At 29.7% G+C, this 20,407-nt stretch overlaps 1 protein-coding gene across 1 annotated transcript in view; it reads right to left on the bottom strand.

Annotated features, from left to right (window-relative positions):
* Positions 1-3,127: 3,127 nt before the first annotated feature.
* The window catches only part of LOC113549574 (probable G-protein coupled receptor Mth-like 1), a 35,347-nt gene continuing 18,067 nt past the window's right edge, over positions 3,128-20,407 (bottom strand). Inside the window, 5 exon segments of the mRNA XM_026950940.1 lie at positions 3,128-4,973; positions 8,020-8,158; positions 8,978-9,143; positions 9,145-9,163; positions 11,390-11,468. Of these exon segments, the coding sequence (XP_026806741.1) occupies positions 4,658-4,973; positions 8,020-8,158; positions 8,978-9,143; positions 9,145-9,163; positions 11,390-11,468 (719 nt within the window). The 3' untranslated portion in view covers positions 3,128-4,657.

The following is a 20,407-nucleotide window of genomic DNA, read 5'->3' as shown; positions in this document are numbered from 1 at the left end:
GTTAAACGTTTAATGTGGTTACAAACATTGTATATACTTGCCAAAAAAACGAAGGTAATAATTAATATGAATATTTTCTATTATACCTTTATACTCGACGGTTGGTTAAATTGGTAAAAGTAGCAACTAATGCGATCAGAGCACAACCTGAGGTCACTCTTTCTGACTGTTTTTAGAAACGGAATAAGTCTGTTTATTCCAGACTATTTATAAAGCCGTATACTGTTCGAGTGATCCAGAATCGATAACGGTATTATCAATTCATTATTTGTTGTATTGATAAAAGGGTATGCACGTCTTGTACTTTTGTCTGTGTGAGTAAATTAAATATGTTTGAACTATAATTGTAGTATTTAGTCTATAGTCATAAGATAAAAAAAAAAAATACTTGAATACCCTATATATGGCCATACTTACTTTCTCAGTACCTATAATAGTAAATTAAAAATAAAAATAAATATACAATATATTTAATATATGGCTAGGTACATTACACCACATTTTAGCTTTAAAACAATTGTTGAACTGTGACACAATAATAACTTTCTCTCGCTGTCACTGAGCCACATCATATATATATTATTTGTTTGTATATTAATTAAACAATAAATTATTAACTAATAACATTGATTATAAATAGTATTTATAATCAATGCTAATAAGTATAGTCCGGATTTATATGCATTTTCATATTATTAACAAGAGTATGTAGTTTTACGGAACTTTAAATGTCAACGATTTATTTAGCAGAGAATGCAATAAGAAACAAATTTATAGTGCGTGTAAATATTTTGGAGATATGAAGACACGAAGTCGTGTCTGAAGAAATTTAATATATTTCTTGCAAAAAACATCCGATACCTGGGTAGGGTACTATTATACCGTAATATTGTATGTTTGAATGTATATTATACCTCAATTCTCGTTTATCGTGCATCGTCGATATCAATTTCGACCGGTTTTCAATCAATAAATTCTTATATCATTTGTAATTTGTAAAATACATTTTTGTCCTTGTATATTTTGTTTTTGTAAGTACGCACATTGATCTGTCGTGAACAGCAGCAATGGTGCGGTGAGCCACTGCAGTCTCCCACAAACGTTGTTTCGTGATCCGCATTAAAATAAATGCCTAAATGTCATAGCACTACAGCAGAGTTTCTAGTTTAGTATGAGAGTCGATTGCATTATATGTATAATAAATAGACCATCCCATTTCTCGTTAAGTTTCATTGATTTTTAAATATGAAATAATTCCATCATGGTGATTATTATATTAGAAAAAAAAATTCATATTATAAGAATACGTATTATATTCTGAATAAGAGCATAATATTTGAGGCATAAACGCGTATTGTTTTAATGTTTTTTTTTTTTTATTTGCATCTGACTTGACTTATAAGTATATAGATGTGAGATGTCTAGTGAAAACACATCGTACAGCGTACGTGGCAGTAGTAAAATGTAAAAAAATATCAGCTATAAACCAACCGCACGTGGTCCTATAGTAGTCTTACGTACATCATTTTCCACCTTATAGAGGTATATATTATATATTATATACGTTATACATACAAAACGGATAACTGACAAAATACCTATGAATGTATACCTATAATTAAATAGTTCCGTCGGTGATCGATCGCAGCATCTTTCGCACGCTTTGGGCGGGGGTAAGACCTACGACGTTTGCTTTCCGATTCGATAACCAGCTATTATATTATTCTTCCGAGGATGATATAGGTATCATTAAAATAATAGTACGCTTACAAAGCAGTGGCATATTTATGGTATTCGTAGGAGAGAGGGTGGAATTTTATCTAACATCGATTATTGTAAAAAATAATAAACGTTTTAAATCTCATTACGGTCGTATAATTTATTATATTGAGATACGTATAAAATGCTCGGGCGCGCACAAAAACACTGTCCGAGCGGATTATCGATCCACGCTAGCCCCTATATCGCAGACATCGTGTCACAGCCGCAGGCGTTTAAGATATTATTGTTGTTTAATTGCGGTTTGTATAGCTGAAATATTTTGACGAGAAACCCAACTATATTTTATACGGGTGGTCTAAATTACATCCAAGTCCGTCTTCACGACTAAACGCATTTAGATCACAAATAGTAGTATTCAGTGCCAGATTAAGACATTTTGCCCTCTCTGCCCCTTTTAATCCGGATCTGTAGGCTGCTTGCGTGTTGTTGACCTGTATTTAGTACGTCATATATTATATTCTACATCGTGTAGGATAGATTTTTTTGTATTTATTACCTTTTTTTTTTAAATTTTCAAATTTTATTATAGTTATGCATGCGGAAATACATAAGGGTTGACATATAAGTACACGATAAAAGCGGCCACCCAATGGCGACACTTTATAGCTCGCTTAAGTTGAATTAAAAAAAATCACCTACACGTACATAATATGTTAATTAATAATTGATATTTAAATCTCTACACCACCTTCCTCCTCAAACGGCGAGGAGTGTTACCAGGAATGGTGTCGGAACCTAGAGCAGGAATTAGTGGGTTGGAGTGGTTTGTCGTCAATCGGGAGTGGAAATTACGTTTGTATAGTATTTTGGCTGTTTCTCCTATTGTGTATTTATTGCTAAATATTATATTAATATCTTTGAACATTCATTCTCCACGTTTCACAGAAATACTGAAAACTCTATCGTACATCGATTTTGATACAATTATTGCAATACAGATGATACGTAGGTATGACATACTGACATACGAGGCAAAAATTAAAAAGTAAAACAAAATATTATAATATTTACAATTACAATATATTTAACAACTCCGTCAATTTTGTTTTTCTCTTAAATAGGTAGGTACATCATTATCTACACAGTCTTAATCCGATGACTTACACAATATAATTTCTTATAAATTACAAAAAAAAAAAAAATACTACAAAATAATTTTAAAAACAAACTTACAACTGACGCATAGTTCCATAAAGATCTTCACAAAAATAACGCGGTATCAGGCTTATTAAATAAAAAAAAAAAAAGTAATAATAATATTAATACTAAAAAAAAAAAAAAATACAATTTAATATAAATTGATCATTGTTAAAAACGATTAATAAATTAAATAGGCTTACAGGAACTTAATATAAAAAGATGTTAACCACAAGGAAAACAAATCTATAATAATAATAATAATAATAATAATACAAACACGAATAAAATACAATTTTTCACTATCAGCACTCGTATTTTTATGCCAATATTAACGTGTTATTAAAGACAAAAAGCAAACTACATTATTGTATTTATACGGTTTTTTTTTTCACAGGATAAAATCTAAGTTAAATGTTTTTGATGGGAAAATGTTAAATTAAAAAAAAAAGTAGCTGATTTATGATAAATTGTTACAGATCAATAAAAAGTAAAAATAAACATACGCATAAATATTGTCAGAAATGTCTTAACCGTATAAAATTGTAAAATAAATTAGTGCTGTTGGGTGATAGACAAAATATTATGATTTACGATTATTTTATTACAATATGGACAATGGCCATAATATTTAAAAAAAAAAAAATAATGCGAACGATTCATTTACTTGTTCGAGTGTATGCAGATACCTAAATATATCATATGAATTGAATCCAGTACATGTATTATTACTTGTGATTTAAATTTGACATCGGTAAATATTGAGTACGCTCAATGTCAATTAATATGATAAATTATTAACTATGTTGTTTAGTAATTTTATATATATATCTATAAATACTGACTACAAATAGTTTTGTCATCGATATAATATCATGGGCATTTGATTTGTCCACACAGTCGGCGAGTGTTATGATATTATAATAATATATAGTCATTGGTCAACGATAAATAAATCGGGTCGAGAGAGAATGCGCCGGCGAAGCGCGAATGTACGTAATAAAAATATTTTTGGTCGACGAGAAAAACGCACATACGCATATAATATAAGCTCGTCGTCGACGACACGGCGAACGAATACATACAATATAATATAACATAGTAGTTAATGATGAGAAATAATAATAAATAAGTAATCATGAAATGTGCGCGAAAAATTTCTCTAAATTCGATATTACTATCATGTATATATATATGTATATACACATACACACATCTGCAATGTTGTATATAATATATAATAAATACCATAAAATATTATAATATACTTATGTATTAATACTGGTTAAAGAGAAAAAAAAAAAAAAGATTACAATTATAAAACAAAGATTTGTCAGTCTAAACATTCCGTTTGCGGGCAAGATTTTCAAGACATTATACAACGGTCATGCACGTCGTACGCCGACGAGCGGTCGGCGGCGAGTCCGTCGACGATTGCCGCACAGACCTCGCAATGTTCGTATAACACGATATATGCCGATTTTATACGACGGAAGTCTGCGGCGGCAACAGCAGCGGTGGTCAGTGGATGGCGGCAAACGCGAACGCGTCGCCGTGTCGCGGGTAGTTATGTGATCTTGATGACGATGACTAGTCACGACGGTCTGTTATTGCTGTCTGTGCTTGTCGTCGTTGTCGCGCTTTGCTCGCGCGTCTACGTGCTTGCGGTGTGCGTGCGTGTGCTCTGCGTGAGTATGTGCGTGCGGGTGTGCGGTGACAGATGCGGCGGCGGTCGACATCAACACAGCGTCTCCACCGGTTTGGACAGCGTCGACTCGTTGACGGTGGACGGCATCGCGTTGGACGTGGACGACCGGGCGTTGCCGCCGTCCGACGGGTTGTCGGTGCGCAGACACCACATGCGCCTGACGGCCATCCACACCTGTGGCTGACAGCCGACCACTATGAATATGAGCACCCCTTGCAGCGCGTTCATCAGGTCGGTCAGGTACCAAACGTAATCCGGTCCGCCGATCACCCACGACAGCACGTCCACCACCCACGTGATTCCCATGACGATCACGAGTTTCAGACACACGCGGCCCAGCGTCGCTCTGTAACACGAAAAATAAACGTTTTATCAGTATATTATGTTTGGTTTATACGTTTCTACGTGCGTACACGAATAATAACTACACGAAGGAATGAACTGCATCTCACATTTAAATAAAAATAAAGATGGCGGGGGGAGGGGGTCAAAATTATTTATTCTTCAAAATAGAAACCATAAAATTAAGTAAATAAGATTATTTTTAATGTCAATTAAATAAGAAAGAAAAAAAATATCACGGATTACTCTAGAAATATACGATGTAAACATTACATGAATAATCGTGTGCCGTCAAGGAGGTGACAATAATACATATTTTTTTCTGTCTACACTCGAATCGAGTTTTTCAAACGGAATGTTTGTAAATGTCTGCAGTAGAAGCAATTATTCAATTTTAATAATTTAATAGTGTTTGGACTGCAGTTGAATACATAATAATATACATTAATAATGTGCAACGTTGACCGTATACGTACGAGCTATATGTATACATCGACGACTACATAATTTTCTCGCATAAACTATACGTATATTGATACATTCACATAATATGCATTAAAACAATATCTAATACATATAGGTAATCGACACCCGAAGCACATCTGACGAGCGCATACATTTAAAAACAACATAAAAATAATGATACGGTAATGAAAAAATAAGTAAATCCTGATTTGAGTGCATGTTATATCATAATATATAAGTACGTTGTAAATAAAGTTATTAGTATTATTATTATTATTATTATTATGCGCGACTGTTAGAAATAAAAACAGTTTCATATACGAACACACTGGTACACTACAGTTTAAAGATGCATTTTTTGCCAAATGAACGTTTTTAGTTATTTTATTTATGTATTTATTATAATAATTTAATATACAAAGAAATCGCGAGTATATATGCAGCATATAAATCGTATTCACCGGGGTTCATCGGACTTCCGCATGGAAGGAAGTTCACAGTCCGAATAATGATTGGATGTATATTATAGAAAATGCGCGAACGATGGTTTATTGCGTACGTAATATAGGTTTATACCTATGTAGTGTGCAAAATATCAAATTGAGCTCTAGACGAGAGAACGTAAAGCGTAGTTAAACACGTTTGCGCAGAAGTGTAAATCAATCGTATTCGTTAATATATTATATGAATAGGTAAAATGATTGTATCTCAATAGTCAATAGAAATTGAAAATTTTCAGAAAACTCATTAGCCGTTCACTGATTAATTGGCGGACAAATTAGGTATAGCGTATAAAAAAAAAACGATTTAACCTAAATATTTATTTTCATTTTAGTTAATATATTAACCGTCACAATTATTATCACTTCGATCGTTTTTTGTGTTATATGCATCATAATGCGAATAGTACATTTTGTATGTACATACAATTTAACTTCGAGGTTGGCCGACCAGGATGTGTCTTTAACGACTTTCAGTGTCTCTAATAATGACGCCTAGTCTCCAACTCACGAGTGATTTCGAAAGTTTGATTTTATATCGTTGTGGCGGTACCTATAGCTGCCCTTTACGCTGAACTGTAACACTTGGCTGAACTCCGTAACATTATAAGATCTCTCTTCGTGACGCTTTTACTATACAACTCATACTATAGTACAAGCGTATATACATACTACACAGCCATTTTTTTTTATTTAATTAATTATAAACATTTTATTCGTTTGCAATCTTATCGTTGTCCGTCTCAACAGCGCTAATTGTAAAAAATAACATTATTTTTTGTTCTTCTCGATTACAATATTATACATTAAAAAAACGTTAAATATATACATCAGTTTAAATTATCCGTTCATGTATACGTTGCTGTGAGATTTTTCCCCGTCTTCCAGAAAAATTTCTTAATCGATTTTTATTCTTATTTTCCCTACACTATTATAGTTACAGTCACCGACATCCGCGACGTCGCTTAATCATGTCAAAGCAATCTCGTCATCTGATATCTTTTCATCTTGGGCAAACTTGGTCGATTTCTCTATATATTATTTTACACAACAGAACCTAAAACAATTTAACCACCACGATTCAACAATACCTAATGTTTATTTTTTTCCTTTTACATTCATCGAATTCCAAAGTAAATCATTTATGTAATAAAGGTATATATATATATATATATATATATATATAAGTAGGTACATATTGATATAGGATTTCCATCAATCAAAGTGAGTACAAACATAAACGTCATCATCGGTGAACATCAATATACATCTGCACTCTGCAGACACCACGGGGGTCTTTTAATGAATTTTCACATAATAATAAATAATATGGGACAACCGCAAACATATATAGAATATAAAGCATCGACCGTTCTACGGATTTCTCGATACACATTAGTACTTTATACACCCACTTCAGTACAAAGATACGAAATTACAATTTTAGTTTGTTAGAAAATGCTATCAATAAATTTAAACACTACATATAAAATATATACTGTTATGCAATAATGTTTAATACATTTAACAAATTATATCAAATCACATTCCATTTTATATAATATATTAGGTATATGTCAAACCTATGATATTTTATACATATATTTATATATATGGTTTAAATGCTGTAATCAAAAGTTTACTGTATTACGACTAACCTTGAAAAAATACTCAAGTAATTTCACGCCCTCTCATTTATTTTAACTCTGCTTTAGTAGATTGGATACAAACAAATATGTTTTGAATTGGTGTTTACGGTCTATAAGAATTACGGTTTATTTTTTACGATTCCGTTAAACAAAAGTAAATACCTATAATTTTTGTGTACGGCAATAATAATTGTTATACAGCTCGAGGTTCTAAAATACTTTACAAATCCGTTTTAACGAGTTAATTTCCACAAAGTGTCTTTACATTAATTTAAGTTTCAATAATTATATATTAGCACCATAACTTTCATTTCTTAACCACCATTATAATATTAGCAAGGATAATTATTATATGTATGCTGGAACGAAAATGTAGGGCAATTTGGCAAAATTAATGTCTTAACTTGTACGATATTGTATATGTATTTGTTTGTACCTTTCGCTAGTAGATTTCACTACTTCGGTTCTCCATAAACCACACGTCAGCTCCCTAGCCGTGGCCGCGAACAAAGTTAGATTCATCATCAACAAAATACCAATTGGTCCATAGAAATATGACAGAACTTCTGCGTCTCCTGAAATTACACAAGTATGAAATTAACAATATTTTATACATTTACTTTGCCTGAGAATGGACATAAAGGTTATTTTGTAACCAAACAAACATCATGCAAATAAATTATTATGTACAAGGTACTAAACATATATACCTTGAGATTAAACCACATCGAAACACTATTAATGATTATAAATATCGTTATTATTAATGTCTCATTAACAAAACTATTGAAACTTCACTGATGTCTTATTATTAAAAACTATTGATTGTTTTACACTTAAATGTATTGCTTTATTTTAAAATGTATATCTACAATAAGGTTTCAGTAATATTATAAGTCGTTAACTTGGTTAATTTACCTACATACACATGTGTATATACAGCAAAGTTCCATGATTATTTCTAACGCATTATAATATTTTACATTCAAAACATTTTTCTTTTTAAATATTTTAATTTGGTTATTGGATTATTTTTAAAATATTTTAAACTTGTTTTATCATAGGACAGTATAAAAATACCTTGATGTAAATTTAAAAATACAATTATTATTATTGTTTTTATTGGTAAAAGTGTTTTAATAATATAAATATGAATGTCTTTATGTTAATTTTTATATTATTGGTAATTTTAAAATTATATACCACTGGATAAAAATATAAATACACTATAAAAAAATGAAATGAAATAAGTTGAACCAATTATTGGTATTATTTGATTCAATATATAATCTGTAATGGTATTGTTATAACCGTAAAGGATATAAAATGAAGGTGACAAATAGTAATATTTAAACTTAAAATTGTGTCTTTGAAAATTTTGATACACTACTTACCATAGAACCAGCAACGATGTTCGCCAAATTTAGGTCTGATCAGTGACATGTATTGATCTGGTGGAATACGGTCCAATACAGCGGCTAGCGTAGCGATCACCAAGGGTACACCCCACGCGTACAACTGGTATAGCCTAAGTCTACACGCCTCTTGGCCTTTATCCAAGATTGGCTGGTCTCAAGTCCCTGGAAAACGCCACGAACACATTATATTACACATCAAGAAAAATGATAGACACCTATAATAGTTTGTCTTGCGCTCGTTTCATAAAAAAGTGATACGCTTGACGTATTGCATACTACGAGTACAAAAACGTATACGCTTGAAACGTATTTCCGTCAAAATATATACACTACATTTATGTATATCTATGTGTTTTATATCTTTAATATAGGCGCATAAAAAACAATTATAAGGACTTCTAACTTAGAAGTATACGACAAAAAAACTTGTAGAAACATATTATGTATTGTAAACTAAATTTAATTTAATTAAATCCCCTTTTATAAAACGTTCATATTTTTCTGTATAAAAGAGATATCAGAAAACTTCAGGTAATATATATAAAAGATTGTATTAGTATTTTTATGACAATTCATATAAATAACTAAATTAATGTTGACACGAGAAACTATATAGAAGAGTACATTTTAGTAAATAAAGAATAAAAAAAAAATACCTATATAACTAATCATCAAATATATGGGCACGTGCAAAAAATAATTATTACGATAAATAGGTACACGAATTTCTCAATTGGTTGTATTATGCAGACATAAGATTTTTAAAATTGATTGACTGAAATATTTTAGTTTTTTTTCAGTAATAATATTATAGGTATATGTATAATATAGTAGAGACATCTGTCTATTAATTTATTATTAAGTATAACTCTAACATGTATAATAAAGAATAAATTGAAATTCGTTTCGTGTAGAATACCTACCCATATTACTTTTTGAAAAACCATTTGTGTAATTAATTTTATTACGTAAGAATTTAAATTTAAATTACCCTTTACTCGTGTAAAAGCAAAAAACATAAAATTTAATTAAATACAATATTTACAACCTACTAATAATAATACTAGTTAAATAATTTAATATTTAAACTGGTTTTACATTTATCAATAAGAGATCCGTTTTAAATTTAATTCATTCGCTTAGATGTTGCATAACTGCATAAGGTAATAGATAATTGAAAAAATATCATAATTTTAATAATTAGTTAACATTTATCTGATCAAAATAAAGTAGGTAATCGGACTAGTTTCGAAATGACAGCGGTCAGGGATTGTATAATATTATTAGTTTTACTAATCGGTGTTAATATTTCATAGGTATAAATTATTAATTACATACAAAGATTACAAGTATTCAATTCAAATATCCAATAATAAAACGAGTGCAATTTTAATGTTAAAAACATCGATAATATTTAAGTTATTACGCTAGATCGTTGTAATTTAGGTACCGCAAGCGGTTTAATTGTATCAAAGTGATATTCGTTAGTAATTTAGTATACATTTTTTTTTAATAAAAGAACATGCATTTACTCAACACTGGCTTGGCCTTGTTTTTTTTTTTAAATTTAATTTTTAATATTTTAGATTTAGCCATTCAATTATAACTTATGTAGGTAATACTAGGGTACCTCTGGTACCTACATAATATATGACAAATAAATGTGGCGTGGTAAGCTTCCGGAGAATACCTAAATGATTTTAAAAAGAGTACTACAATTACACATCAATATTTTTCATGCCACCGATATTTTAGATAATTTCCTTCAATTGTAACAATTATTATCACTACAGTTAATGATAATAGTGCATATAACAATATAAAATCGATGATTTGAGGGTACAACTCAAAACGTTGCGAGAAGAAATTGAATAGTGGTAGGTATATACTATATACAACTAAACACGTACATGTATACGAGTGGATCGTGGGAATTATTATATACAGTGGAAATACACTTTCGTAACTCGATATTACTGTTTATTGTCTCGGGATATGTAAGCCTATTCAATTATAATATATATATACCGAGGTGCGTTTTATTTATCCTTTTTATTCTACAACGATACAGGTAGACAACGGGTAATGTAAAATACGAGGTCCGCACATATATCCTCGGGATACTATTGTATACGTGTATAATATATATGACATAAATTATCACGCCCAGAAATGATGGTGAAATTAGTGGTACTCGTTCTTGTCGGTAAAACAACACTCATCATCTTCCTTTTCGATTTAAACTTTTGAATTATTTTTTACCGTCCTATTAATGTGATTATACCGTGAAATGACTCCTTATCTCATTTAACGTAGAAATGCACTCACACGCACAATAATAATAATAATAATATGATGGTTTGTAATATTATATTCATTTAGACTCACCTAAACGTCCACCATATATTGAAACACATCGTGTTAAGCCAGAAAAACGCCGCCAGAAAGACAAAATGCATTACAATGGCTGAAACAAAAATATAAAAGTTAGTTATACTGGGTTAAATAATTTAATAAGATGGAACACCAATAAATATATATATATATATATATATATATTAATGGAAATGAAAATAATAATTCAGAGCAAGTATATGGGGTTATACTGTTAGTATTAATATAGTTATGTATCTAATAATTATTTCTGTTAATGGGTTTTTAACAAACTGTATAATAGGTAGGTAGGTATACTATGTAAATAATAAAGACTACATAAAATAAAGGGCATACAAGAGAACATTGTAAATTAGTTTTTTTTCTTATAATAGTTTAAGTGATGTGAATTATCCCTTTTTACACTTATATTGTTGATTTTAAGAAATTGTTTACACCGAAAAAAATTGCAGATTTATGGTGAATATTAAAAAAAAGTTTGTACTTTAACTCGTTAATAATTTTATGTTATAAATATTTATGTATATGTATCCTAAAAAAGACAAGAGTATTAATTGAACCACTTTGAGTAAAAATCCATCGTGGAATAATAAACACCAAATTTAGAGTTAATTATAAGGGATCGTTCTATGCTGTTGCTGCAGATATCGTCCATGATCGCATGTATTATAAATATAATATTTTTTATTTTAGCCGCATTATCACTTTATAGCTGCAGATTGTTATTAGATATTGGCAATATTATATTTTACCACAGAAACATGAAACCAAGACAACATAATATTATTATAAGTATTATACTATCTTCTTGTTTTTCATCATTGCCGTTACGAGAAATAAAAGTTGGCACCCACAATTAAAAATTGAGTTAATTTGTTCATAATATATATTACGTAATCAATTATTGTCATTATATTAGTAATTAATATAGTTATCTATATATAATAATATAATAATTAATTTGCGTCAGATAAATATTATTGTACATACTTTAGAACTCACTGTAATTTATATATATACATGAAAATTAGTTTTCTATCGGTGTTAAGAAAGCTATATAGAACTCGTCGAGGATCATAAATTATATAATCGACGATAATTTGTTTTATACTACCGACACCGTGATAATATGAACATACCTACATCATAATATACATGCATTGGTATAGTTGTATATATTACCCGGTGGAATGCAGTATCCGTTATGCATGGCCGATCATGATAGTATACGAAATAGACAAACTTAAGAAAGACCGCGGAAAAGGCAATATTATAATAGTGTGTAGCGTTCAAACTTTTCATAGATACATAAGAATAAAAGAATAAAACAGTATTTTTATTGTCTTTAAATCTGTGCTAATTGATGAAAGTAGGTTTTCTCTTTTCATACGTAGGATTCTCCAGGGGAAAAGCCGGAAGCTAGACAGCAGTTGTGTATGCATGATGCAGGTATATCTTATAGATACGCATTGCTGCAATATGAAACTCGGTCAACTATAGTTGAAAAACAATAACCGTTGTCACGATAATTCATCATTTTTAATTTTTGCAAAAGAGGTGCGAACAAAACAATTGAAGTTACTATACTGCGCATAAAATATGTATCCATACGATTGTTTCATATGAATTTATATAGGGAAATATTATTATAGAATAAATATACACGCAAGTTCTGTCACATGATGCATAAACGCTCTATAAAAATGTAACTCTTAATGAATAGTCAAGTAGAACGACACTAAGGCTCATTTGCGAATATATTAACAAGTTCTATTTAAAAAAATTCAAGGGCGGACTCATTATTTATGAAATTTTCCTTGAATTTATGTACGTAACATGTAAGTAGACACCTATATTAATTTACAACATCACTTATAAAACATGTGTATTACGTACAGTAATTTAAACTTAATTTTAAACAAACTATTTAATATGAAAAGACTTAAAAAATTGAACAAAACAAATACTATTACATAAAATGATACTAAAAACAAGAATATTATTTAATTTTAAATCTGTCGTTTTATTAAAACTAATGGAAATGTTTTGTCTAACATAATATTCTCCAATTTTTCACTTTATTTGAGATTATATACATACATAAATATACAAGTAAACAACACAAACTACATCGATAGATAATTTAGACATGTCATGATGAAAAAACCAACGTTCTTAAATTGTATTTAAACTTTAATTTATAATTTTATCTATCACACGCGGTCTTTCACAGAATACCGATGAAAAGAAAAACGAGTAAAAATAATTTAAATAATCATTTTTTTTTTTAATTCTAATCATTTCTGAGCTGGGGGCCGTACACATCACAATATTTACATATTAAGAACTGGTTCTAGTGTACACACGAGTATTATATCATAATATCTAAATAATAATTTTCGAATGAAATTTAGGCACTTCTGCAGCTTCTCAAATTAGAAGAAAGATAAGAATATATTATAATAGCTAATAAACAAAAAATGAGTTTTGAAAGTCTTACATTAATAAATATAATACATAATATTATAAGTATTGAAATAAAACCGTTTGAAAAGAAAAAGAATAGCCGATGATTAAAATGTAAGTAATAGATATACCTAAGTCATGTATTGCAAGGAAAGTGGTATATAATTAATTCCGATCCGTTATGCACGTCGTAGCCTCGTAAAGGTACCTATACGTCTGCGATTTTTACGGCGATAAAAAAAAAAAACTGACTTCATTAACGAAAACGTGCAAGCGTTGGAAACAATAGTGTACGCATATAATTATATAAAAAATAAGACTGATAATAATATAATGGTAGTGTTATACTATATAGGTACAATGCGACTGTTTGGATATTAAACGCTACGCACAACGCGACTTGCTTACACATATAGGTACTTACATAGTTATATGTAAACATATAACTAAAGAAAATAATATTATGTTTGGAAGAATTCAATAAGGTCAGAACAACATCAAATCACATCATTTATTAGCTTACAAAAGAAATATGTGTGGATAGATATCCGTAGTATCTACAGTTTTTAAATATTAAAATAGCCCGCCAGTAGCCTAACATATTTGTATCATTCTATACATTTTAACTCTGCTTCTATTTTTACTGTCAAATAGAGAAATTCACCGACAAGAAAAAAATATCATTGATAATATTTAACTAAAATTAAGTTTGTTTATTGCCTACCATGACCAGTATTTCTGTGCATTTCTAAAAGTATAATACAAATAAGTTTGACAAACATAGTCCATATAGAGATATCATATGCATGAGATTAGATAAAAAAACAATATTTTAATAAATTGGCTATGATAAGGATAAGGTATAAATAAGTCAAGCTTAAGCTAAGGGTTTTAATTTTTAATTTAGATTTCCGACTTAAGATAAAGAGGAATGCACTCAATAACTATTCTGATTAATGTTTCGATCTTTCAGCCCTGTATTTTCTAAAAAGTAACATTCAATGTATACTTTATAAAGATATATAATTATTTTTATTTTAGGTCATCGCATCATAATATTATTATAACAAACTATACGATTCGTCGCCTACACCACTGTAGACTACCGCCTACTAAGTGTAGTTATGAAAATGATTGAATGATAGAAACATTTTGTTTTTAATGTCTTGACTCTTGATATAATTTGCGTTGGAGAATAGAGATTCATAAAACATTTTAAGATCGTACGATTATCTAATAAAAACATCATCTTTGTTTTATCTATACTAAGCGTATTCAATATATTGTACACATATGATATGTCTAATATCTAGTATCTACTATCTATCTCTTTGGTCTGTCTAATTGAATGATTTATTTTTATACTTTAACATAATAGAGACCTTATTGGTTTTGAAGAAAAAGAACATCTTATCCGGAAGATACATCGAATTTTCATATAACTTTCGAAAGAGACGTGCTGTGAATAATATATACAATATACATTTTACAATATGGTATATTATATAGAGTTTAAATACAAGTTGGTTATACATTTATATTTTATAATAATAAAATTCCACCAGTTTTCTTATAAGGGTTCATATTGTGGAATATTTATTACAAAGAATTTATTTTCTGGTATTATTTGTATAACGGTTATTTATCTACTATTTATTGTTAAAATTATAATATAGCTGCAAACTACGAATTTTTCACGCCACTATAGCAATTTAAAAAGGTCTCTCAAACACAAAATACGATCGTATATATTGTCAATTTATAACGGTATGTACGGCACAATCAAGAACATACATCCCCAAATAATATTCATGCAAAAGTGTTTCGGTTCAATACTTCAATTGGATTTCATTTATATTTACATGCACGGGCCTTAACTACTCACATAATAAGATGCATGTGTGTGGGCACAACCCCCCATTGTGGGATAATCAAGGATAACCGTGGGCTTTAACCTACTGTTAACGGGGGCTTCTGTATGATGGAGGATAATAATATTGAAAACGTACAATTTATATACAATTCCAAAAAGGTGCTAGCTCACAAAAGTAGCGTTTCGAATTGATCGCATTGCATAACAATATAATTTTTAATGGCCATTATACCTAGTTATAAATGTTATAATATATTATATTAGTAGGTACCTATACGCTCCGTTAGAAAATGTAAAGTCGAGAAAAATATATTATTTATCAAATATGCGCTAAAAAAACCGTTTAACGAAATACCATAATTATTATTCGAGATACATTTTACATACTTAAACATAGCACAATGTGTTGATAACTTCAAATACATGATACTTAATCTGAGAAATACTAGATGTATTACAATGGTAGGATACTAACATATTAAATTAATATTATGCTGGCCGACTGATAGAAAAAAACAATGTTTCTGAGAAGCGATAGATAGATACTAAGAAACTCTATATTATGCAGACTCCCGTTAAGTGCGAACATTTTTAAAGTCAACTGTACGACAGTAGAAAAGTACGAAATATTGTTATATAACAATGGTTGAGTGGGACAAAAGAAAAATGACGTATTATATTAAATGTGTATTTACAGTAATCTAAAAGCATTATTATCAATAGAAAACTGCAATTCAAGTGAAACTGTAAAATATACGATAACACGATAATCCTCAGTGGTTTTAACAATATTACTTAGGTAAGTCGAATATTGTAATGAGAAAAATAAAATGTTAACATTTTCGGTGTAACACTCTGTACGGTTGTAATCCGACACCTCTTTAAATTATTAACAATACATCGCGCCTTGGTTAGATTTGGTTTTTTGATGTATAAGAAGCCGAGGTTTTCGGCTTAAAATATTACACTCGTGATGAATTGCATCTCTCGACATCATAATATCACGTGGAAGAGGAAAAATAAATCCGTTTGTTATATTATTTTTATTATTATTCCCACAATCCCACGCATGAGTCCAAATGCATTAAACAAATGATGACACAGTCCGCAGAGTTGACTAATGACATACGCATTTATTCTTCAAAACACTAGAAAACTCTCGGTCGACTTTTTAATTCTTCGCAGTTACGTCTTATATCAAACGCGCAATAGTGAACCGACCGGTACACGGCAATATGTCATCGGATATCTTCGTCATCGCCTGCTGCAACAATTCACGAACATTCAGTCGTATTCATGTCATTCTCTTCGTCTCCATAATAATACCTTTCCTAGTTTCAAGATTTTTTTGTTTTTTTCAAACTCGCAACCTGTACCGTACAGCCTATACTCACGATATCCGGTATCTAATAATTTTGGAAAAACGTCTTCTGTATATTATAATATATACTCAACAATGTATAGACACACACACAAACACTCATTTTATTGTTATACAAAATGATTCACCAAGCATGCTCACTACTATTTTTTCGACAAACAATGAATTTATTACAATTACAATATTTCAAATTTTTAAGATTTTTTGTACTACTTAAATAGTATCCTGTAGAGATACAAACTTTTATTATTCAAATGAGAACATGCTTTTTACATATTACATGTAAAGCAATAAACAATTTTAATTTTTTTTAAAAGTTGATGGATTTAGTTCAAATTTTGAACGAATAATTGTTCGTTTGCTATAAGATTTATTCTAATAATAATAATAGTCATTAAAAATAGTTCTGCAAATTATAAATATTGATAGATTAACATAAATTATTAATATTTTAAAATAATTATAAATAGATCTCATCTTCTAAACACATTGATATTAGTACACAAAGTTAAATAACTCAAAAACTACCCGATTGAATTTTGATTTTGATACGCTGAAATTTGTTTATAAATTATCCGCAAATAATTTACAGAAGTAAAAAACAGAAATTTATATCTCCGCAGCCCTTAGGTTGCAGGACGCTTCTTAGAAGTATGATATAAACAATTTCAAAATTTTAAAATATGTATGATGATATCTAAGTATAATATTTAAAAAATTACAAAAATAATAGATTTTAAAATAATTGCATTATTGAAGAAAAAAGGGGGTGAACATGCTTGATGAATCATCCTGTATATAATACAAAAGACGAGGAACACATATAATATTATATATCCTAGTCTCCTCATTAGGGCACGCAGCGTGGCGTACGTACGACGCATTGCGACACGTGTGCGCAACACGTCGTCTTATCGGTTAACTGGTTTCCATTGTCGGTTGTGAACCGTCGCAGTGCTTCATACACATAAACCCTCTCTGGTTGACGACGTGGACGTGCAACTGTCAAAATCACGATGGAAAACGACATAAACCTATTATTCCATTTGTGATAAGCAAACGCGCCTAAGTAAAAGCTTCTGAAGTGTAGCGGATTTCTAAAACGTTGTTTTCTATGTTTTTGATGCGAATGAATGTGTAGTCAATGTTAAGAAAAAAAGGTTTATGTATTTGCGTTAAAACTAAATATTATATATACCTATGTTAACGTCTACATTCAACGCATTTTGTTAATAATGTTAATAAAGGCTAGACAAATCATATTATACTTATATCTTTGGAAATTTGTTTCCCTTCCAATCTAACATACGTATATAATATTTCGAGCTATACAGACGTTTTTGAGTTTTTAACTTTACTGCAAGTGTACGGGTAATACTCGTACATATTATGTAAATATAAATTGTTCAATATTAAATCAACCAAAATAATAAAAAAAAGACGAGTTCCAATGTTGTATAGTGTTTTGAGAGACGAGCAGGCTACCGTGGATCTTTCGAGAGATTACATATATATATATATATATACACGTAAACGTGGGTACACATTTAATGTATATTGTATGCATATATAAAAATATATGTATGTATTAAATTTGCGGCCTGTGGTTCAACTGAATGTATGAATGTGCATGGTGGTAGTGGTGGGTGTGATGGTGGCTGTTTAATATTTTATGGATTATTTCCTGTGAAACCATAATCAACTTCTAAGTTAATTTTTTACGGCCACGGTCACAATAAGACGTTTTTTTGCAAGTCTAGTATCTGTGGAACATCATATTTAAAAATATATCTCAAGTATATGATATGGCTGATGTAGATACAAATATTTTATATATAAAATACATATATACATTTTACAATATGTATACGCCACATACTGAATGAACATGCAGCAGCCGTCACATGTGGTATATAATATATGATATGATTTTAAATTCAGATTTAAACCGAGAATGGCACATTGCAGAATTTGAATGAGTTTCGTCGTAGAACATGTACAGGTCGTTAGACCACTGTCGATTTTACAAGGTTAAAAAAACACACAGACACACTTGTAAATCTTGTTTACGAACATCGAAATTTGAAGCCTATTCGAAATTGAATTACTAACTTAAAAATGTGAACAAATCGTATCCAATGTGATAAAAATAAACCAGTTTTCTAATGAACATAATAATATTCATATCATTGAATTCGTGATGAGGTATTCAAGTATTTTCAGTTAATATAATAACAAATCCCTATTATAATAAACTTATGTTTTAATAAAATACATTTAGATATGAGTAATAGGAACTTGTTATTAAATTGAAAACCCTCCTCGAAAATCCATTGATAACAGCACTGTGTGGTCAGGGCTTAGATATGTATATGATCTAAGGACCAGAGCAAGCTGGGTAAGTGACGCATGTCCGGACAAAAAGGGAGGAATAAAAAATTTAAAACTTATTATGTTAAATGACAATGCTACTTGTAAATTAAAATGACTGTCATTTATTAATTTTTATATGAGTATTCAATTTAAAAGAATTTATCAGGTTTTTTCGAAAGAAATTAAATTAAATTTTTGTGTATGCAATTTCTTTACAAAAGAAATATTTTAGATTGTCAGGCCCGTATCGTTATTAAAAGAATGACCTGTTGAGGACGTTGCGGTAGAAGGGGATATCCACGTTTTTACACGATGGTTGAAAGGTCTAAACTGAATGTTTAAGATTTAATTTGAAGTTTTAATTTAACAGTTATATCCTATATAAAATATCACCGCACGCCACTGACTTGATAGTTGATATATATATATATAAACGAGAGCACTGATGCGTATTTCTGTGTTTTTTTTTCTTTTCCTGCCGAAAACCGTTCTGCAACCAATTCTATCGTCAGAAATTGCACGATATTATTGTAATACATATATTGTAGTGTTATGTAGATTGCATTTGGTTAAATGTTGACGACAAAATGTTATGACATTTAGTCTTGCATTATTTTATTTTATTATTTACTATTAAGATTTATGATACTATGTATAAAGGTCAACCGGTCATCAATTTATAATATATATATTATTACATATATTTTACTATAGTAATAAATACAATAACATTTAAAAATATAAATTCGATAAGTAATGTCGCAAACCTTATTATTATTGTTATTATACCACCTATGAACTATAACATAACCCACGAATTGAATGATTTCAAGTAAATAGCCACATTTTTGGAAAAAATTATTACATAAAATATATTATTATTAGTAACGTGTCCGCATTGTACATTATTGTACACTAA

Source organism: Rhopalosiphum maidis, chromosome 4, assembly GCF_003676215.2.
Source record: "Rhopalosiphum maidis isolate BTI-1 chromosome 4, ASM367621v3, whole genome shotgun sequence".
In the NCBI taxonomy this organism is placed as follows: domain Eukaryota; kingdom Metazoa; phylum Arthropoda; class Insecta; order Hemiptera; family Aphididae; genus Rhopalosiphum; species Rhopalosiphum maidis.
This window is presented reverse-complemented; position numbering and strand designations above follow the sequence as displayed.